General features: G+C 65.8%; 1 protein-coding gene across 3 annotated transcripts; it reads right to left on the reverse strand.

The window, feature by feature from the left end:
- Positions 1–636: 636 nt before the first annotated feature.
- On the reverse strand, positions 637–19,272 carry NHSL2 (NHS like 2). 3 transcript variants are annotated; one of them, XM_076347567.1, is made up of 8 exons: positions 19,208–19,272; positions 8,080–8,232; positions 7,072–7,208; positions 6,715–6,919; positions 5,590–5,721; positions 2,059–4,266; positions 1,821–1,953; positions 637–1,353 (listed from the first exon to the last, which is right to left on the reverse strand). In XM_076347567.1, exons 1-8 carry the CDS (start codon positions 19,269–19,271, stop codon positions 1,041–1,043), a joined length of 3,345 nt encoding a protein of 1,114 aa, XP_076203682.1. In that variant the 5' UTR covers position 19,272; the 3' UTR covers positions 637–1,040. The 3 variants fall into 3 exon arrangements, with proteins under 3 accessions (XP_076203682.1, XP_076203683.1, XP_076203684.1); XM_076347568.1 differs by lacking the exon at positions 19,208–19,272 and adding an exon at positions 12,507–12,682; XM_076347569.1 differs by lacking the exon at positions 5,590–5,721.
- Positions 19,273–21,391: the final 2,119 nt, after the last annotated feature.

Genomic DNA, 21,391 nt, shown 5'->3' on the forward strand with positions numbered 1-21,391 from the left:
GTTTGGCCAATAGCTTGGTGGCAACCTAGGACCTGCAGTGGCTGACGCGGCAGATGTTTGCAGGAGGCGCTGTCGCAGGGTACTTCGGTGCGATGCAAGAGGCAGAGCTGGGGAAGGCTTCCCCGGGCAGCGCTGGCCTGCTGCAGCCCTTCCTTCCCGCGGCGGCAGGGCCGCCCGCACCCCACGTCACCCAAAGCCGACAGCCTGGTGCAGGACCCGCTTGCGCTGGGAGGCTGGTGGGGAGCGGGGAGGCTGGCGGACCGCCGCGTGTGGTGCGGCCGGCGGGGCGAGGCTCCCCGGGGCTGGCAGCAGAGGCGACCCTGGGGTTTGCTTTTGGAGTGAGAGCTGAGGAGCTCTGAAATGCAGCATTTTGGGGGCTTTCGAGGGGCTGCGTTTTGGCTTGAGGTTGTCACGCTGGCTGCGGACGCCGGGGTGCCTGTTCCCCGTGTGGCGGGGAGGGTGCTCAAGACGATGAGGGGGAACCGCTTGTGGCTCTTCCAAAGCAACCTCAGTTCCAGCCGGCCCCCTTACGTCTTCCCAAAGTACATCTCTGTGTATCCAGCCAAACTCAAACCCGGGATCTTTGCCTGGGAAACTCAAGGTACAATGTCAAATGAAAGAGAATAAAACATCATCACCACTGTGCATTAGAAAAGCCATTTAAAGTACCACATGCCGAAGTGACCAAACAGTTTCAAGCTAGCTTCGCTGCAGGCGCTGAGCAACGCCAGGGGCTGCAGTCCCGCTCTGCTTCCTGAGCAGGTGCCTTTGGTCCTGGGAGCCGGCTCAGCCGGGGGACGGTCCCAGCCCTGGTGCCACCTCTTCCCTCCTGGAAATGGCCCAGCTCCGCCAGAGACACGGGGGGCTTGGGCTCCAAACGCTGCCTCTCTGCCGGCGGTTCTCCAAGGAAGAAACAAAAGCAGAAGAAAACCCCCGGCAGGACACATGGACTCACCCAGGCAGCCAGGACACCCCTTCTGCAGCAATACTCCCTCTGCAGCCATCTCTAGCCCTTCATGGCCAGAAGGGACCATGCAAGGTTAGGGCTGGCTTTTGGGGCTGTTTGCACCATCTAGCTCGGGGGCAAACTCTGTCATGACCCTCCGAGCCAGGGGGTTTGTGGTCTTGAGCAGTTCGGCAGCAGATGGCCGGGTACCGGGGCTGGTTTTGCTGCTCTTCTTCTGGAGCAGGGCTTTAAAGTCTTCGTTCCTGCTGGAAGACTTCCCGGTGCTGCCTGCTGCTGCCAGGGACTCGCCGGTCGGGGAGCCTGAAGTCTTTACGGGCGAGTGGGAGTTGGGCCGGCTGCCAAAGGTGTCACCAGGCTCTTTCCGCCCCAAGACCTTCCTCTTCGACCTAGGCACCAAAGAGACAGGCGGTGGGAGCAGCCCCGGGTGGGAGCTGCCACTGCTCTGGATGGGACGAGGCCCTACAGCAAGGGGCACGATGCCTGCCTGGCTGTGGCTGTGCCTGCTCCGCCGGGGCAAGAAGACAACCCGTGCATGGCAGGTAATGGACCTAGCTACCGGCAAACGCTCTCCTGGCAGCTAGGTCCAACTTGCCCCAAGGCTGACGGAGCAGTGGACACCCCCCCCCCCCCCCCCCGCAAACTGGTGACCCAGCCTGGCCGCAGACTCAGGGTGCTAAACCCCGAAGCACTTGAGGCAGCAACAGCCAGGTTGTCCCCAAGTGTGAGCATTGGCCCTGGTGTGGAAAATTTAAGATGTCGTGGCGGGGGGGACACTGCGCCCGGCCCTGTGACCGTGACAGGACGCAGGAGGTGTGGGGGGCTGTGCCCACCCAGTGCCATGCACCAGTCCTACCTGTGGATCACGGTGAAGAGATCCTCCGTGGTGCGGGACGTCACAAACACGTCGTCGTCCTCCTCTGCGATGGAGTCGGCCGTCTTGTCACTGGCAAAGCTCTTCTCCTCTGTGCTGGCCTCTGCTGAGCTGCCTGTGGACGGGGGGGAGAAGGCAGCCGTGAACCGCCCTGTGCAGGCACAGGAGGACCCCCCTGTCCCTGGGGTGAAGCCCACCATAGGAGCAGGGAGACCCTCACCTTGCTCCCAGGCGGGGTCGCCGGCTTGTGCTGTGCCCAGGGTCTCTGGGGACAGTGGGTCCTCGGCGTTGGGGTTGCAGCAGGTGGGGTCAGCATCCAGCGTGATGATGGGACTCGGGGTGGGTGCCTGGTCCACCACGCCAGCTCCCAGCTGCGCCGGGGCCGGGGCAAGTGGCAGGTAGAGCACGCTGGGTTTTTTGGGCACCGGCGGTGGCACCTTGGCCTTCTTCCGCTCCCCCTCACTGGCACCGCTCCGCTCTGGCCGCGGCTCATCCTCCAGGCTGCCCTGCGAGAGCCGCCGGGGTCCCGCCGGGGTCAGGGGCAAGAGGGGCTCCCCCGGACCCCTCCTCAGCTCCCCTTTCCGCAGCACCACAAAGCCGTCCTGCAGCAGCCCCCTCTCCTTGCTGGCGGCGCCTGGTGGGGACGTGGGGGACAGGGGACCCTCCTCCCGCAGAGCTGGGGGCTTGGGCAGGATGCTCGGGGGCCGCTTGGCCAGCGGCGGCTTCTCTGCCACGGGCGGCTTCACCTTCCTCTCTGGCCCCAGGCAGGGACCACGTGCCGGCTCCTCAGCGTGCTCCAGGCCGTCGGCGTTGTCCTCCGGCTCCGAGCGGCTGACGGAGCGGAGGCGGACAGAGCGCAGGTCGGACTGCGTGACCACCGGCATGATGGGTGTGATGGGGCTGGTCTTCTGGGCCAGCTTGGTGCCGAAGGTGGAGTCGGAGTGGTGCCGGCTGACCTTTGTCTTCCCCTTCAGGGAGATCTTCAGCCCCGACAGGTCAAGGTGGGCAGGCGGCGTGAATGGCAGGTCGAAGGACAGCCTGGACTTGGGGCTCCTCTCCATGGGGGATGTGGGGGGCAGCGAGGACTTCCTCTCGGGGACCAGTGGCCTCACCCGCACCTGGTGCGGGGAGTGCCCGAGGATGGCGGAGGTGGGAACGGTGGGAGTCGGGGTCTCCGACTGGCTGGAGTACCCGCTGGATGGGGACATCAGCCCTGTGGGCCTGCCTGGGGAGGAGGTCTTGAGGTCTGCCTCGGCGGAGAGCTGGGAGGGTGTCGTGGCTCTAGAGACGGAGGGGGACGTGAGGGACTCAGAGCTGCCCCGTGCCTTGGCGCACTCGATGGCCGTGGTCCCTGTGGCCGTGCTCGAGCTGGAGAGGGACCGGTAGGGATTGCTGGCCTTCCAGTCCGCAAGATGCCACTGGTGTGGGGTGGCCGTGCCGTCGGGCTCCCTCCCCACGCTCCCCTGCGGGTCGGTGTGCACCAACCGGTGGCCCTGGGGCTCTGGTGGGATGCACAGGCTCTTGGGTCGCTGATCCTTGGGCAGCACTGAGCTGGGCCCCCCGGCGGCATCCTGCCCCTCTTTAATCAGAGAGACGCTGCGCGTGGGCGGCGAGGGCTTCTTCTTCGCCTTCTTGAGGGAGATGCTCTTGGAGCGCTGCCGCCGCTGGCCCTCCTGCTCCAGCCCCAGGGAGACGTTGTCAGTGCTGGTACTGCCCTCGGAGCTGGCGCTGGGGTAGCCCAGGGTGTAGTTGGCGCTGCCCCGCCGGGTCTCGGCGTACGCTATGTCCACGGAGCAGAGGGAGCCCGAGTCGGTGGGCACCGACAGCGACCGCTCGCGGAACCGGCACCCTGCCCGCTCCACCTCCAGCCGGGCCGGCTCCGCCGCCGGCTCTGGCTCCTCTTGGCTTCCTGGCAAGAAGTTCACCTTGGCTTCTCGGCCCTCGCACCTCTGGCCACCCCCGGAGGTGGGGGGGGACTCGGGCACCGTGCCAGAGAAGGAGCCGGGCCCGTTGCTACCCATTCGCTCCTCGGTGGCGATGAAGAAGGAGGCGGCGGTGGCGGGTGAGCTCGGGCTGGGCGATGGGCTTGAGCCACCTGGCGAGGCGCAGGCAGGCCCCTTGCCCTGGCCGGCGACGGGGCTGGGGGGACTCGTGTAGCCCAGGGCGCTCCAGGGCAGGGGGAAGGGGGTGCCCTGCGGCCCATTGCAGGTGCTGGTGCAGGGGGTGGCCGCGTTGTCCATGGCAGCAGGTGGCTGGCAGCAGCGGGCCCCGAGGTCGCTGAAGGTCTTCCTCAGCGGGGCGGAGAGGGGCTGGCGGGGGCTGATCTCTTGGGGCGCCTTCCCCCCGCTCGTGGCCTCGGGCACGAAGCTGCAGGAGAGGGACTCGGCGATGGGCACGTGTGTGTTGAATGTGGGTCCGTTGGCACCACCTGCGAGGAGAGACACAGCCCGGGTGAGCATCGTCCCGCTTCACTCTCTGCCAGTGGGTCGGTGGCACGGTCCTGCCCCGCGTGCCGTGGGGCCAGGACTGGTCCCATCCCGTGGCCGATCTCTGGGGCTGCATGAAACGTGCCCGGGTGGACCGGGACCGGAGGGGACAGGTCAACACCCTCTCACCAGATGCTCTCCTACCCCCTATATTGGCATGGCCATAACCCAACTGGGGACAGTCCCTGGCCTGTGTTAACCCTCGAGCCTGGGATCTGTTGGCTGGGACGTGCCATGGACGTTAAGTTAGCGGCCACGGCGGGAGTCTCCACCCGGCGACCAAAGTGCTGCCCCAATGCTGCCCCGTGGTGGGGACACAGATGGAGACCAGGAAGAGCAGAGCAAAGCATCACCGCTCGGGTCGGGGAGGGACGCAATGGCTCACAGTGCCTCCTCATCTCAGAACAGCCTGGATGGGGAAGGAGCTGGGGACCTCGCTCAGAGCACACCCAGCAGACCAGGATGCTCAAGGCTGCAGCGGGCTGAGGCCTGACCATCTCCAAGGGAGGAGCCGTGACAACCTTTTGGAGGTTTGACCACTGTCATGGGGAAAAACCTTCCTCCTACCCAGTGACAATTCCCCCTGGCGCAGCTGGTGCCATGGCTTCTCCTCCTCCTGTCCCTGCCTGCCTCTGAGAAGAGGCTGGCTCTGGTTTCTCTACACCTTCCATAGGGGATGGCATGACAAGGCCTCCGAGCCGGGATGGCTGCTGTCCCCATGGGGTCCAACACCGGTCCGTGGCTGTGCTGGGAGTGCTGCAGGCACCCCGCAGCCACGTGAGTGCCCTCGGCATGCTGGCGTAGGCTGGCTGGCCAGCCCCAGCGAAGACCCAGGCAGGGTGCATGCCCCGGGGCCCTGGCACCCTGCGCGTGAGGTCTGCCTGCAGCCGGGGAGAGTGGGCACGGGGCAGGAGCTGCCGGAGCTGAGGCTGGGTGACTAGCAGAAATTTCGGTGGCCTTCCCGCCCCGTAAGTGTGCAGGACCCCGACTTGGGGTGAAGGGGCTGTCCCCAATGCCATGCCAGCCCCAGGGCCAGCCCGGCATCACCAGCATGCCCAGCACCTCGGTGCACCAGGAGGGAGCAGATTCAGTGTGGTGGCCTTTACCTCCCCAAGGCCAGGGCATCCCTGGGGAGCCCGTCTGTGCCCAGGCTGGCTGCCAGCCCCCAGGGTGGCTCTGCCCACCGTCAGGGCAGCTCCGGCGGGTGCCAGCCCTGCCCAGGCGCTGCCAGGCCATGAAAGTGGCTGCGCAGTTCTTGCCGTCACCTTGGTCTCGCAGGGACAGGTTAGGGAATCCGATAATGGTCCGTCTACGCCGCAGGGTGGACTTGGGGTTCATCGCGGTCTCTGTGTTAAACAGGGAGTGACGAGCACTCGCGTGCCTAGCAAAGTGCTGCCCTGTAGCCAAAACAAACACGCTGTACGTGGCGGTGCCAGGAGGGGCTGCCGGGGCGGGGGCTCTGCCCCCCTCCATCGCTGTGTGTCCCCTGGGTGTCCCCCGGCCTGGGATGGTGACTGCAGGCAGGAGCGTGGGATGGCAGGAGGGTGGTGAGCCATGCGGGGTGAGCCACACGGGAGATGGAGGCACGGCGGGTGCTGCCAGCCGGTGGGAAGACGGAGATGCTGCAGATGGAGGTGGGGATGCACGGAAACCTGCAGAGACCGGCCCCGCTCTGCACGACAGGCTTTGGTCTGCACCGGTGAGGCCGGACCCCGCACCGCTGGGCTTTGTCGTTAATGGGGCCAGTGGTGCTGAGCCACACTGGGGACATGGACATGAGGAACAGCAGGATGGGGAGAGGGACCAGCGTGGTCCTGGCACGTCTCTCCATTGTGGAGGGAAAGGGCGGAAAGACATCTTTTGCCTTCAGAAGGTGCACCTTGCTCAGCCACCGGCCCCAGGCTGTTACCTGGAGGCAGAGCGTGGCACTTGTGCCTGCAAGGACCAGGCAGGACCGTGCTGCTGGGAGCTGCAGCCCCGTGAGGATGGACGGACAGACAGGTGAGACAGGCTGGCCGCATGGAGCGCGGCGAGAGCCAAGGTGACAACAGAACCGGCTGGCTGGGCAGCACGGCGGAAACAAGAGACTGGACGGCGGCGTGGCCGGTGGATCAGACGCACAAAGTTACAGATGGCAGGAGAGATGGCTGGGAATGACAGACGCCAGCGTGGCCCTGCTGTCCCCTGCTCTACCCCCAGCACCCACCTGGCCCGCAGGGACACAGGCTCGCAGCCCCAGCCACCCCCTCCCACCGCCGTGCACCCCGCCGCAGCCGGATGCTGGGGCGCATCCTTGCCTGCACCCTGCATCCTCCCCCCGGTGCTGGCTCGGTGCTGGGGCTGCCTCTCACACCTCTCCCCCCCGCCGCGCCGCGGGGGTGCTGCCCTACCCGAGACATTGATGGGGATGATGTTGGTTTGGATGGAGCAGGACTGGTGCCACTGCTTCTCCTCCACGGTGGGCAGGGGGAAGGCCCTGGTCCAGGCTGGCTGCTTGTCCGGGCTGGTGGGGAGGCTCAGGGAGGCGTCGGGCAGCCGAGAGCCGAGCACGGTTGTGCCAGCCGTCTCCTCTTCGGTTGCTCGCCGGCTTGGGGGCTGTGGGATGAAAGGCACGTGACCCACCAAAGGGACGAGGGTAGGACACAAACAACTCCCCCCGGGCCTTGCTGCCTGACTGGCCATGCCAACCCCTCTCCTCCCGGCGATGCTGGGGCTGTGCCGCCCTGCCCCGCCGCCCCGGCACTCACCATAAGCACGAACTCGAGGCGCTTGGCAGGCGGGGGTCGGGGCGACGGCTCGGGGGGGGTGTTGGGGGGCAGGTGACCGGCGGCGCGGAAGGTCTGCCCGGTGACCCTGCTCTCGGCGTACTGCTCCTCATACTCCTCTGCAAGAGAAACGGCACCTGGGACCCTGCTCCAGCCGCCGGCTGGGGGTGAAAGCTTTGCCCCTGGGGCAGGAGGAACACGAAGGCACGTGCATCTGTCCCGGCTGTCTGTCCCTGGGCTGGCTTGCCTCCCTGCTCAACACAGGCAGCTCAGGAGGTGGGGAAGGGAGACCCCAAGGAAGAATGCCAGGGCTGGGGGAGAGTCGAGGCAGCACTGGGACCCCAGCAGCCCGCCACGCTCCTACCAGGGGGCTGCCTGGGGACGTGGCGGATCCCATGGGGAAGCAGAGCTCCGCCTGGGACAGCCAGGAGAGAACTCAGTGTCTCCCCATCCTGTAATTGTTGAGCTAATTAACGCCGGTCGTTATGGCCTGGTGGAAACCAGGTCTGCTCAGGCTGACTTAATGAGATTACAAGCCGGGGGAAGGCTGGGCTGCTGATCTAATCAATGCCTGCGAAGCATCCAAACCGAGGCCGCGTGACGGCTTGGTTAAGAAGTTGGAAGGAAACAAAATCAACGGCCATGTTGATCCGGTTAGACAGATCAGCAGCCGGGTCTCCAAGGCCCTCGTGGGCAGAACCGTGCCGCGGTGGGGCTGGCGGGCGCCCCGGTGGCCCCGGCGGCTGGTCTTGGCCCCAGGTGCTCTGCCGCTTGCAGCAGTGACTTGGGAGCAGAGATCAGAGAGGGGCTGCTGGAGGCTGGGACCCACCGGGGACCCAACTTCTACAGCTCGGTGAGGTCCGAGGAGCGGCTCGGACACGTGCATGTGGGAGATGACCTCGCTGTTTGCACGGCGGTCGTGTAGCCAGGGCAGCGCCCGTCCCTGCCACCCTCACCCAGCCCGCCGCTGGCCCCTCTTGCCCCGGCTACCTTGCAGCAAGCTCTGGAGGTTGAGCTGGGCCTCCTGGTGCAGCTGCTCCATGCCCGGCGGGCGCCCAGCCGCCAGGAAGACGTTCACCGGCTGCTGCCATGACAGCTTGGCGTGGGCGGCTTTCTTGCTCTCGAGGTCCAGGTTAGAGGTGGCTGTGAGCGGGAGGGAGCAGAGTGAGATGGAGGTGGGCGGGCAGCTTTCCTGCGAGCGCTGCCGTGGGCTGCCAGTCGACGCCGCACCGGCACAGCGCGCTCATCCTGTCCTAGGTCTCTCCAGGAACGCGGGGACTGGGATGCGGCTGTGTCCTGCCCCAGCAAAGCCACCCAGGCAGGCTGCTGCCGGGTGGGACCAGACCCCATCACCGCCACCGCTGCTGCTCCGGGGGCTGGACACTGTCCCCACAGGCTGCCAGAAGAAGCCAGGAAGGGAGCAGGGTGAAATTGGGGAAGGAAGCAAGCCCTGTTGCCCCGGGTGACTGCCCAGCTGCTCCCGGGCGCAGGAAACGCCGCATGCTCTGGTGAAGCAACCTCCTGGCTGCAGAAGAGCAGAAGTTGCAACCGAAACGGAGGGAGCGAAGGGGACACGGCGCCTTTCATCACACTGGTTTCAGCCTGCTCAGCAAGGTTAACGCGCCCTGCCCCATCCATGGACGCCCCACAAAGGTCTCCTGGGAAGGAAACCTCTGCGGAGATGGGCCAGGCACTTGCCCAGACCCTCTGAAACACCCATATGGGTGGAAAAGCCCCTGGGAGAAGGATTTGGGCTTGCCAGGGAGCTGGCCATGCTGGGAGCTGAGCAGTGCTCCGGCAAAGAGTCTTTGCCACGGGAACTCCTGCAGCCCCGGCACCTCTGCCCCGGAGCAGCGCTGGCCCTGAGTGGATGTGGGTTTCCTACCCAGCGCGGTTTTGCACCGGAGCCAAGGGAGTGCCACCGCTGGCACGCTGCCTGCTGAGCGCATCCAAGCCCCGACCCAGGCAGTAAAGGCAGAGAGCGGGTTTGTAAGCTTTAAACAGGGGCCTCGTGGATGACCAGGGTCTCACCCCTGGGGATTTAGGGCTAATCCTTCTCCAGCTGCCCCTGGTGTGGGCAGAGGGACGGCCGCTGTCGGCACCAGGTGCTGCGCGAGGTCCTGAGCTCGGTGTCACCCACCGGGCTGGGTGTCACCCCTGGGGACCAGGGTCTGATGTCCCTTTGCCCTGTCTGGTAGCCGGGACGTTCCCGCTCAGCAGCCAGCACCGCTTCATCTGCCTGGCTGGGGGGATGCACATCCTGAGTTTGACTCACATGTCGCAGGGAAGAGCGGCAAGCGTGGGATGCCAGGGGGATGAGGGCTTTCCGACGGCGCTGGGGGTGCAGGCAGGCTCTGCCTGCGTTCCTCTCCCCATCCCCATCGGTCGAGGCGTTCCTATTACCAGCATGACAAACACTTCCCCTCTGCCACCCGCAATGCTGCCAAAACGTAGCCGCCTCTGGCCACAGCATCCTGCTTCATGCCTGACCCCAGCCAAGGTAGCAACAGCAATCCTGCTTGCCTGGGTGAAGGCTAATGGCCCCAAAATGAGGTCGGGCTCCCCGGCACCCCCTGCACAAGCCATGTCCCCTTCTTCCTGCACTGTTGGGTCAGCCGTGCCCCGGCTCACCCGGCACTGCATCCCGAGCATCACTCCCGCTGCCCATGGGTGCCATCCTGCCCGCCCTTCCCCCCCGCTTCAGCTGATTGAGCGGCAGAGCCTGCACAACGCCCAGCACCCGAAAGCAAGGTGCCACGTCCCTAGCCTAGTTACTTTTATAATTTGTGTTACCATAACGACGTGCCTTAACACCAGGCTTTTTTTCTCTTTTTTTTTTCTCCTTTAAATAATTTGACTCGTTTCCATATCAACCAAGAAGTGTCGGGGCGTGTGTGTGTGTAAACCACGCTGAGGCTTCGCCCGGCTGCAGAGCCCCATCCCGGAGGGCCGTGCCATGCAGCCAGGGATGAAGTTTTCCCTGCTGCGTGTGAACGCAGCCCCCTTTTCTCACGCAGGAATGTGGCTTTTCCTCCTCTTGCCTCCCAGTTTGGTGCCTGCCAGGTGGCGATGCCCCGAGGGGCCGGGGGTCCTGGCACAGGTGATGATGGCAGAAGGAGCCCTGTGCCCCGGCCTCTGGCTCGCTCCATGTGCCCAGTCGTCCCCTGGGGAGCTGGGAGCACGGCTGGGCACGGGGCAGGGTCGGGGCATCTCCCCGAAAACCTGACCTACAGGGCTGCAGGAAGGGAGGTGGGGGCACGGGGAGGCCAGGGACCACACGTTCACCTCTGCAGACCCCAGCCCCCCAACCCGCTCTCTTTGACAAGGCGGGGCTCTGCTGCTGCCGTCTCAATTTCTGAGTGCACCCCAAGGGCGGACCCCACACCCCGGTTCGCTGCACCCCTCCGCCTGGCTCGCACAGACCCAGCCTTCAGCCTCGGCAGGTGCCGATGCTCCTCACCTTCTGCCCACACATCCCCCAGCGGCTACCCCCACCACCCCCAGCAGACCCCTCAGCAGCTACGCAGTGTCCCCCCTGAGACTCAGGGACACCCCCAAAGCACAGCCCCCTCCAGCTCCCCCCCCCACCTCCCCGAGCTGCCCGGCGCCAGCATCCTGCGGGGGGGCAGCCCCCCGCCACCCTCCCCGGAGCCGCAGTATGGGAGCTTACCTCCACAGCCTCGGCCCCGCTGCTGGGGCACCCCCGGGCACCCACCCCGCGGGCTCCAACCACGTGGGCAAACCGCAGCGCCGAAACCCAGGGCCGCCCTGGGGCGAAGCGGAAGCGTGCCCAGGCAGCCGGCGAGGAGGGGCCCAGCACCCTGCCCTGCCAGCACGAGCTGCAGGCAGGGAAGAGAGGGCTGCGTGGCCAGCTGGCACTGGACCAAGAGGGAAAGGGCAGTGCGGGACGGTCGGGGGGGGTGTCCCTGCCCTACAGGGCTTTCCACCCTTTGCAGACACACGCTCATTTGGGAACACAAGCGAGCCGGTGCCATCCTGAGCTGACGCAGGCAGCAGCACGGGCACCGCCGAGGCGCTGGCGGGGCTGGTTTCATCTTCCCAGCAGAAGCAGCAGCTGAGGAGGAGAAGGGGTGGGAAAGGGCGGATAAGCCAAGCATCCCTCCGGTGGCCCAGGCACCCCAAACCCATGCCCCGCGGGGCTGCACCGTGCTTGCACTACCCTGTGTGCAAGAGTAAGCGTAACACCCTGATGTTTTGGCTTTTGCTCCTTGGGAGCAGTCACTCAGATGGTTTTTCTGGGCACAGCCCCGGCAGCTGCTCACGGCCTGGCATCACGTGGCGGCTCTGCGATGTGGTGCGAGGAGCCAGCACCCCGGCCTGCGGCAGGGGCTGATAAAGTGGTGCTGCCACCCGCGCTCCCGAGGGCCGGGCTGTTTTCGGAAGCGGCCCGGTGCAGGTTTGGTGCAGGAGCAGGTTTGGGGTGTCTGTGCAAGCCGCGGCTGCCACCTGCATCCGTGGGACTCAGGATGCCCCGGCTAAGACGGAGCACCAAGCAGGAGGACACGGCGGCCGGCGGGAATGGTGCAGCCATAGCAGAGCCTGCTGCCCTTGGCGGTGACCCTCCTGCCAAGCTTATCGGTGACAGGCTCAAAATATGAAATGCCTCTGAGGGGCCCCTACCCCATGGCAAATGCCTGCGGGAGGCGAAGGGTGTCCTGGGAGAGCAGAGCTGGAGGGCCGGCTCCATCCCACACACCCCCAGCACTCTTGACCTGAGCCTGGCCAGCCTCACTGCTGGGGGGAAACTGAGGCACGGCCGATGGGGGGGCTCACCCCGCACACAGCTGGCCCCATCTCCCTGCTGGCATCAGTCCCCCATCCCTGCCCCGGGGCTTGCGGAGGGGAGCAGAGAGCAGCCCCAGCTCTGCCCGTAGACAGGCGCAGGCACGGGCAGAGGTGTTAACGACAGGCGGCTGGAGGCCAGGGTTGCCGGAGGCTGCTCCCTGTGTGTCCCCATGTCTCCCAGGGGGTCTGTCCCCTCTCGGGGCTGCAGGCTGGCAGCAGTGAGCTCTGCCCCTCGCCCTGGGGCTCGAAGCAGGGGTAGCGCCGGCAGGCAGGGCCACGGCAGCATCCCACTGGGACGGTCCCCGCCAGGCTGCCCTGGGCAGGGGTGCGAGCCAGCACTAGCAGCTGCAGCGGGTGCTGCTACCTCCGTAACAGCTGGCAGAGTTTTACTGAGCGCAAGCGAGTGTTCAGACTTGGGACGCCGCGGCCACTGTGGGTGTATAAAGACCGGGGCTGAAGTCAAGGGGAGTTTGCTCCAAGGGGAGCTGAGCTTCACTCTCTCCTGGGAGAAGAGCGTCCCTGCAGGACCCCCAGCCGCAGAGCACAGAATACGTGCCCTCCACGAGCATCTCCCCGAGTCATCCCCACTCCACACCAGCATGCCTATTTACCTACTGCCCAGGCATCCCGAATCCACAGGGAGATATTCGACAGAGCCATCAGGAGTTGTTTCAATTCAGGCCGAAGCTCCCATGAGATGATGCCTCTTGCTCGAGCTCGCCGCCAAACTTTTCCTTCTCAAGCTTGCTCCAAGTGAGCAGCAAGCGCCGGCAATGCAGACAGTGCCGCTCAGCTCCTCGCTGCCGATGCAGAGGTACCACAGGAATGATGTAACGGCAGCAGCAGGCGATGCACCATTAGCAGAGCAGCCATGGCAACGGGTATCGGCACAGCGGCAAGCCAGCTGCCACCGCCGGTCCTAGCACACCGGAGGATGAGGACTGCAAACTTGGAGGCTGAGACTGATCCCAACAGCAACCTAAACCCCACCGGCAGGAGCCGATGCGCCGCAGTGCCGGCAGCATATGCTGCCGGCTTCGAGCAAGCGCCCCGGCCCACCGCCGGCACCGCGACTGCTCGCTCCCGGCGCGTGCAGCTTGATGACATTCCCTGTGGTACGGAGCCAAAGCGCACGCTGCTCTGCGACGAGCGGAGAGGAAGAGAAAAGAGCAAACAGCGGGAGCTGGCAGTGGTCGCAGAAAGCGCCTCCTGTCCCAAGCTCACCCCCCGCTGAACTCGGACCCGCCGGTCCAGCTGCCCCGCTGGGATGAGGACCTGCCCGCCTTGCCGCAAGTGCTCGCCGCGCACGGGCTGGAGCGTGCCCCTGTCCAAATCTGGACCCTTCCCGGGACATCGTCCCTCCGTTACACGTCTTGTGGGCACACCTCCGAGCCCTCAGTGAGGCAGGGCCATTCTTACAGCTGTTTGACCTTCGGGTGGTTGAGGCCGGAGGGGCTGAAGCTTTTTAGGGGGGTGCCCATGCCAGGACACCGATGTTGCCCTGCACAGCATGTCTGTGTGCTCCTGCGCAGGTGCCCAGCAGGACCGTGGAGCACTGAAGAACAAAACCACCCTGCTGCACCGAATCTGTTGGAGGCTCTCAGCTCTTCTCACTCTCCCTGTTTAACGTGCAATCAGCTGATTTTTGTACTGACAGGACATAACGGCACTGCAGAAGTTGCTGGCAGGGGTGGTGGATTTGGCAGTTGTGAGGGTCACTCAGCTCACGGGGAGATGGCTGGATTATGGGAGAAGTTTCTATTAAAACCACCAGCAGCAACACAGTCAATAACGTCACTGTCCATCAGTAGGGCTCAGAGTTAACAGTGTGCTAGGGCACTCTGCCTGCCTGGCCCTGTAATGAGATCCGGTAAAACAGATAAAAGCCCTCTTTCTCCAGCCGGATCCCAAGTGATCCATCACCTTCGCCTCATGCCTTGTGTAGGGCAGGAGTGGAGGGGACGCGTGTGCTCCCCACGGACAGTGTCAGCCGTGACCCCATACAGACAGGCCAGGGGAGCCTCCTGCGGTGGGGTGCCCTGCCGCGGTGGCAGCAGGGTGACACGGGAACAGCTGATGTTGGTCAAAGTCCCCACAAGCTGTGGCACCGCTGGCTTGGTGACTGCCCTTGAGCCCGGCAGGTGTGGAGGCCGGGCAGCAGGTGGGGGCCACCGGTGAAAAGCCGCGCCGGGTACGTTTGGCTCCGGCAACGTGAGCCACGACCCTGTCAGGGAGTTTTGGCAGGCAGGGGAGGCGTGTGTGCTGCGGGGAGGACTTGGCTGGCGAGCCCAGCACAGGAGGAGACCCGGTGCGCCATCCGCCCGTGCTGCGGGGACGGGAACCGCCTGTGGCCACACTCGCAGCGGGGCTTGGCCCGGTACCACAGCCAGCCAAGATGAACTCACGCCGCTCCCTGCCAAGGGGCTGAGAGCCGCCGCTCCTGAGGACGGAGCAGCAGCCCCAGTACTGGTGGGGGCTGCTCTGGGCTTGGCCACGGGTGCTCTCATCACCCTGCCTTTGCCATCCCGGAGCCTGGCTGGACCCAGGTCCCTGCAGCAAGCCATCAGCCATGGGCGGCAGGATCAGACCCCTTGGAGCCCTTTTCCCAGCCCTGCCGCGGCTCCCTAGCAGCCTGGCTTCCTCCTCGTATCGCAACCCTCGCTCTCACGCGCTTCCCAGCCAAAAAAACCAGGCGCGAGCCTTTCCCGAGAGCCTCAGGAAACACGGCACGGCAACTTGCCAGCCCCAGCCCCAGCCAGTCCTTGGCACCCCGGCACAGCATTGCCACGCACCGTGGCCAAGGGCACCCCCAGGCACAGGGCAGCTGAGGCCAGCTACCCGCTAGCTTTCCCCCGGTAATGTCTCCAGCCTGGCTGGGACGGTTCAGCGGCGCATGGATGCTCGGGGCAGTGCTCGCAGCTCTCCCAGGCATGTGGGCTGCCTGTGCTGGAGAGGCTGCAGCCCCTCACCGGGCAGGGGTGCTTCCAGGAAAGCACCATTTCCCCTGTGCCCGGCTGGTTTTACACTCTGCGGGGCCGGGACAATGCGAGGAAGTCGCCTGAGAGGGGAACGTGGCCAGGCCCCAGGACAAAGGGGCCCGAGATGTGAAATCAGCCACAGCAGGAGTGACGGCGAGGGCAGTAAGAGCAGCACGGGCAGTGAGAGCAGCGAGGGCCCCGGCTGACTGCAATGTGGGCTGACCCACGCTCCTGCGGTCCCCACTCCTGCCGCCACCAGCAAGCGAGAGCTGCCAAGAGGGTACAGCACCACAGGGCCGGGCAGGATCCGTCCCAGCGGGGCTCAGCCCCAGCCTGAGGAGTGGTCGGTGGGACGCGCGGGCGGGGGGTCTCTGTGCTTCACTTGCTTTGTCAGAGAACAAGGACACCCCAATGGGCTGGGGAACGGCAGCAAGGATTTAAAAGGGAAGGGGACACACCACAGTTGAGGCCAGGCTGGGAAAGGCGGGACAAGACCCGCACTGCCAGACAGTACCGACCCCGTGGCTATTGCACAGCCTCCGGAGACGAGAGTCTCCGCATCCCCGTGCCCAACAGGACACGCCAACCCGGGGTCTTGCCCTGCAGAGTGAGGGCACCTGCAAACTCCACCACCCTCGCTGCCTGCTCCTCTTGGAGGAGGCTGCCCCACTGCCTGCCCCTGCCCACGCTGCCTTGCCTTACCTCCCCGGTGCCAGGGCGCCAGGAGCCACTCCACCTTGGCCATGGCTGCGGGCGCAGGCAGGAGGGTGCTCGCTCCTGCAGCCCGGGAGCCCTTGCTTCAAAAACAGGCTGAGAGAAGTGAGCTTCCTCCGCCTTCCCCGCCTGCGGCCGGCTCCAGCCCGGGGGGAGAGGAAGCGACCAGGAACTGGCTGTTTGAGTCAGCGGTGCAGCCCATTGTCCCGGCCCCTGCCCCTCTTCCTTCCCTGCCACCGGCCCGGGGGGAGGGATGGCGGAGAGGCTGTGGTTTTGCACAGCCCATCCTCCACCCACCCACCCTGCCGGTGGTTCGCCCGGGGGTCCTGCAAAGGCGGTGGGTTGGGGCGGAGGGGCTCGTCCCTCTCTCCATACACCCCTGCTGCGGTGCCCGGAGAGGGGACGGGGTCCTGGGGCCATGGCAAGGACAGGCTGGGCTCCCCCTGGCTGAGCAGAGTCACGGAGCCAAAACATCCCCCAGCCACGTCCAGAGCAGCAACCGGCACCATCTGAAAGCCACGGGTGACTTGGGGGACACCAGCGCATGCTGGCTCATCCGCCCCAGCAGAGCATGGCTGTTCCTGCATGTCCCAGCTGGAGCAGCCGTCGGCATCCTCACCTGGAAATTAGCTCCCCGGAGCCTGCCGCTGCCTCCCGGCTGGGTCGAGCTGCCTTCTCCCCCCAGCCTCTCTACACTTATTAGCTAAAAAAAGTGGGGGGCCTTTCTGAATTCACCTGACTTTGCCCTGGAAGCTGTGAGAACCCCCAGAGCTTCCTCTCGCTTTGGCTCCTTCCAAAAGCCACAAGCAAAGGCTCCTCGGGGACCACTTTCCCAGCGCCCCAGGGGTTTGTAAAGCTCAGCCTCCTTTTCCCAGAGGACGGAGGACGCTGGGAGCCAGGACTGCAGCAGAGACAGGAATGCAGCCCCGAGCCCTGGCTTACTTCGGGAAGTGGCTTTGGGGCCGCTGGGGCAGCGTGGGGAACGCGTGCCTTGCCAGGGGCTGGTACCATCCACCCCCGTGCCAGGCACCCAGCAACGCCGCAGGCCCAAATGATGGGACGGGTAAAGGACGGCGGATACCAGCAGAGTTCATTTTCCCCCTGGCAACCCAGGCAGCACTTGCACGTGGCTCTGACAGACAGGGGGAAAAGGAGACCTGCCCCAGTGGCCGGTGCTTCTTCCGGGACCCCGTTCTGCGGTTATCGTGCCAGCCGAGGACAGATGCAATAACTGGAGAGCTGCCTCCCAGCCCCACCAGACCATTGGGCGCAGAGACCTGCTAATTCATCACATCGGTTCCAGCAGCCCACGAGCATGCTGCCTTCTCTGACGAGCCCCTCCAAACACTGCCACGCTCGCAAGCAAGCATCCTGGGCTCAAGAGCAGCCTGCTTGGCTCTTCGGTTGCGCGAGGAAGGGGTGCAGGGGGATGTGAGCCCCTGCCAGCATTAGATCAAAGATAGGTTTTGGCCAAGCGGGCAGGGCTAAGGTTCGCATGCCCCGGATTCACACAGCTTTGCCCAGCCTGTCGGGACATGAGGAAGGCTGGATTTTAATGATCAGGGACACCAATGTAAAGACTCCTCCACGCGTTGCCCTGTGCACGGGGCAGAGGAACGATCCTGCCTGAGAAGAGCCAAGGTACCTCCTGGTACCGTGGGTCCCTGTCCTCTCCCAGCCGGCGGGCGTCCCACCCTTCCAGCGACCCAGACCCACTGCAGGACTGCTCCTTATCAAGTTTCAGCTCCCCCCCCTCAGCAGATAAGCTCCAGCCTGGACCCGACGTCGCCTCTCCGCAAGGAAGCCTGCATGTAGCTGCTCAGGAATGCCCAAGCCATTGAGGTCCTAGCAGCCCCAAGCCTAAACGGCTTGGGAGCATCCAAGTATTCACCTCAGCTTCATACCTGAGATGAGTTTCGAGCTGTCCAGTGCCAAATCCCATTCCTCCCTGCTCCCAGCAGCCAGGCGCAGCTCTGTCATCTCCCCAGCGGAGGCCAGGCACCGGGGGGAAGATCTGCGGGAGATCTCCGGGCTGGCGGGGAGACGCACCCTATGCCCAAGGACAGAGATGAACCAGCTTCGGCGCAAAGGCTGGCCTCGCAAACCCCCCTTGGGCCCTTCCCGGCAGTGCTGGGAAGGCAATTTTCAGCTCCCAAGAATCCCTTTGAAGATGCAGAAGTGTGATTAGCTCCCGTCCCACTCCGAGCCGCACCGGACAGTTGCAAGGGTGGGAAAGGCAGGCAGGGAGCAGGCCAGCAACCCGTGGCCCCCTCTGAGCCTGGCAATCCAGTCGCTGCCCACCTCCCGTGCCCCGTGAGACAGGAGCCGAGGGCAATGTGCTGGGTACCGACTGGCACAGTGTCCTTCATCCCTCAGGACCCGCCAGATCAGCATCTCTCCTGATCCCCCGTGCAACCCGAAGCTCTTTTGCCCCGTTTCAGTCCTTTGCAAGAATCGCTACAACAGCGGCTGCAAAATTAGACAGAGACAGGCTGTACTTCCACCGCCTCTGCCCGCTAATTATTAAGCTGTGACAGTCACTTGGGCTGTGACAATCACTCCCCATTTTCTTGCAGCTTCCTTCTAAGCAATTTTCCTGAGGTCTCTCCCAGGGCTGGCAGCTCCCTGCTGCTGCCCGCACTGCTGTCCGGCTCTCGAGCCAGCGGCCAGGCAAAGGGCAGCGGGCGCAGGAGCTGGGGCCAGCACAGCCCGGCACACGGGGAAACAGACCTCAGATGGGCCTCTGAGCCAGGAGCCGTGGCAGACCCCAGCATCCCAGGTCTTCTGGCATTTCCAGGAGCTGGGCTGGGGAGGGGAGCCGGAGTCCCGGGTGTCTGGAAAGGGTTGCTGAACTGCCTGGGCCAGCCAGGTGGGGACAGTGGAGTGACCGGACAGGTCCTGCCTGCTTGTTCGACCCAGCTTTTTCAGAGGGCACCTGCACCGAGCCCTCCGCTTGCCCTGCTCCCCCCAAATGCCCCCTGCAGATTTGCAGGGCTTTCTGCCCGCCTTAGATAATTTGTGATGTGAGGTCCCTCAGAGACACCCACTACCTTCGCGATCGGTGGGAGAAGGGGGCTGGGGGTTCAGGGGGCTATGCAGGCACGGGCTCCCTGCCTGGGCAGGACCCAGCTCCAGGGCCAGCAAGTGCAAGGCCTCCCCGCTGCCTGGGGATGGCTCCTGCTGCCTGGGGATGGCTCCCCATCGTTGGAGCTGGTTCCCCGCAGCTCAGGGCTGGCTCCCTGCTGCTCGGGGCTGGCTCCCCACGGTAGGAGCTGGCTCCCCGCTGCCCGGGGCCGGCTCCCTGCAGCTTCGGGTGCGGGTCAGCACCTGTTCCACACGCCGGAGGACCGCGGTGGGCCCCACCGCGAGCCCCATCCCTCGCCGTCCCTGCCAGCGAGGCCAAGCCTCAGCTGGAGGTGACCTCTCCCCGTGTCCTCCAAGCGACCCAAAGGGGCCGGGTAGCCCGGGGGGGGGGGGGGGGGGCCGCGGCAGAGGCCGAGCCTCCCCCTCCCGGGCTGCAGCCGGCTCCATCCCAGCCCGCGGGGCCGGGGGGCGGCGGGGGCAGCGCGGGGGCAGCGCGGGGAGCGGGTCCGGTCCCGCCCCGTCCCGTCCCCCGGTACCTGTTGCTGAGCGCATCCTGCCCCGCCGCTGGCTGCGCGGCGCCTTCCGCTGCGCGTTGCCCATCCTCCGCCGCGGCTCGCCCGGCCCAGGTGGTCAGAGCGCCGCCGCCCCCGGGCCGCTCCCCGCCGGCTCCATGCCTCCCCCGCCGCCGGGCCCGCCGCGCCGCGCCGCCCCGCCGCGCCGAGCGGGGAGGAGCCGCCGGGCCGGGCCGGGCCGAGCCCAGCCGGGCCGCAATCGCATCGCGCCGCACCGGGCGCCCCCCTCCCCGCCGCATCGGCGCGGCGGCCGCCGGCCCGACCGCCCCCTCGGAGCCCGCCCGCCGCGCCGGGGCCGCCGAGCCGCCGCGCTGCCGAGCGGGCGCCCAATGGCGGCTGCTGCGGGGGGACGGACGCGGGCAGCGGGGCCGGGCGGGTGGGAGGCTGCGGGCGGCCGCGGGGCCGGGCAGCCCCCCGGGGTGCTGGGGCTGGGGGTGGGTGGGGGGCACCGGGGCCGGGCAGCCCCCGGAGGGTGCTGAGGCTGGGGACGTGTAGGGGATCCCGGGGCTGGGCAGCCCCCGGGGGGGGTGTTGGGGCTGGGTGGGGGGTCCCGGGGCTGGGCAGCCCCCGGGGGGGGTGTTGGGGCTGGGGCTGGATGGGGGACCCAGGGCTGGCCCTGCGGGGTGGCAGGCTGAGCAGGGGGTGGATGGAGGCAAGAGGGCAAGGAGCATGGCAGCTCCCAGAGCAGCCTGAGCCATGCACTGGTGCAGTGGGAGAGAGGGGGGTGTGGGGTGAGCTCTTGGGGCCGGTGCCCTGTGGGGAAAGCCTGTGTGAGAGCCATGGGACACCGCAAGAGCCAGGCCTGTGGGTGATGGGGTCTCTGGTAGGAGAAACAGGGGGGGCTCTCTGGCTGGCAGCACCTTCAGCGGCCCCATCCCTGGCACTGAGCATCCCGGGCAGTGCCACATCTGCACAAGGCTGAGCTGCACTCGGGGACCCCCCACAAGAGGGCTGCACGCCTGGATCAACTATTGCCCTTGGGCTCCTTCTTCCCCCAGCCCAAACCTCACCGTATCCCTCTGATGGGGAAAAAAACCACTCCCACGTCAGGGGAAACTTGCTCAGTGTGCCCCAGCCTCCAGCAAGTGAATGGCCCTTGGCACCCAGGAGCCGGAGGTACTTGGTGATGGCTCAGCCCAGCCGCTCCATCCCAGGCCGGAGCATCCCTTACACGCCGAAGCTCAGCATCCGCGTAGCGACAGAAAGGACCAGAAAGCGCTGGGAGGTTGTTATGGAAACAGTCACAAATTGGATCAGTACTTGGCGCAAGGAGCGGTTTGTGTGACTGATGTGGGAGCAGGTGGGTGTGACAGCCGCAGCGGTGCGGGGGCCCCGCGGTGGCACCCCCGGCTCCCGCGGCTGCGTGCTGTGCCCCCATGCTCAGGCAGGGCTGCGGCAGCGCCTCAGCTTGCGGGGACAGCCCACGATGGGGCTGCGGCAGGAGCTGCGGGCAGCGCAGGCGTACTCCCACCTTGCCCTGGCCTCCGCATGCTCTCTGGGAAGACGAAGGACCGAGATGAGCCTGGGGTGGTTTGTAGAAATACCATTGAGAAAAACTTTCCTCCCATTCCTCCAAGCCCCCAGACAAGCCAAGGCAGGCGGTGTCGAGCCAGGCTGCAGCGGCACCTTTGCAAACGGCCCCATTGTGGGTTGTACGGTCCTTGATTCGACAACACGGCTGTCTTTCTGTGTGCTGTCCCAGGGAGCCGAGCAAGCTACTCATCACTGCTAGCTACTCGTCATCTCTTGCGGTGAAACCCTAGACCCCGTGTCCTCCTCCAAGCCCTGTGGGCGCATGCAGCTTGCCTGCGCTTTCCCAGCTGTGCTCTTCTTGCAGCCCAAGCGAGCTCCCCGCGCGCTGCGAAGCGGCTCCCAGATGGTCCTTCCCACCCGCAGCACACGGGTGCTCCGTGACGGGGCCCGCGAAGGCAGGAGGGCGCAAGTGGCCGAGTGCACCCCGGCATGCCCCAGCCACCCGCTGCGGGCGTAGAGCGGAGGAAAAGCCCGCACCAGCTACTCTGTCCAGCCCCGAGTGCGGGGAGCAGCTCAGCTCTCTGTTTCTAAAGTAGCCCCTCTCCTGGCAGAGAAAGCAGCTTCTTTGAAGAAGCCATAAACACTCGCTAAGTGGACAAGCTGATTATTTTCTGG

This window comes from Aptenodytes patagonicus, chromosome 9 (genome assembly GCF_965638725.1).
Source record: "Aptenodytes patagonicus chromosome 9, bAptPat1.pri.cur, whole genome shotgun sequence".
Classification (NCBI taxonomy): domain Eukaryota; kingdom Metazoa; phylum Chordata; class Aves; order Sphenisciformes; family Spheniscidae; genus Aptenodytes; species Aptenodytes patagonicus.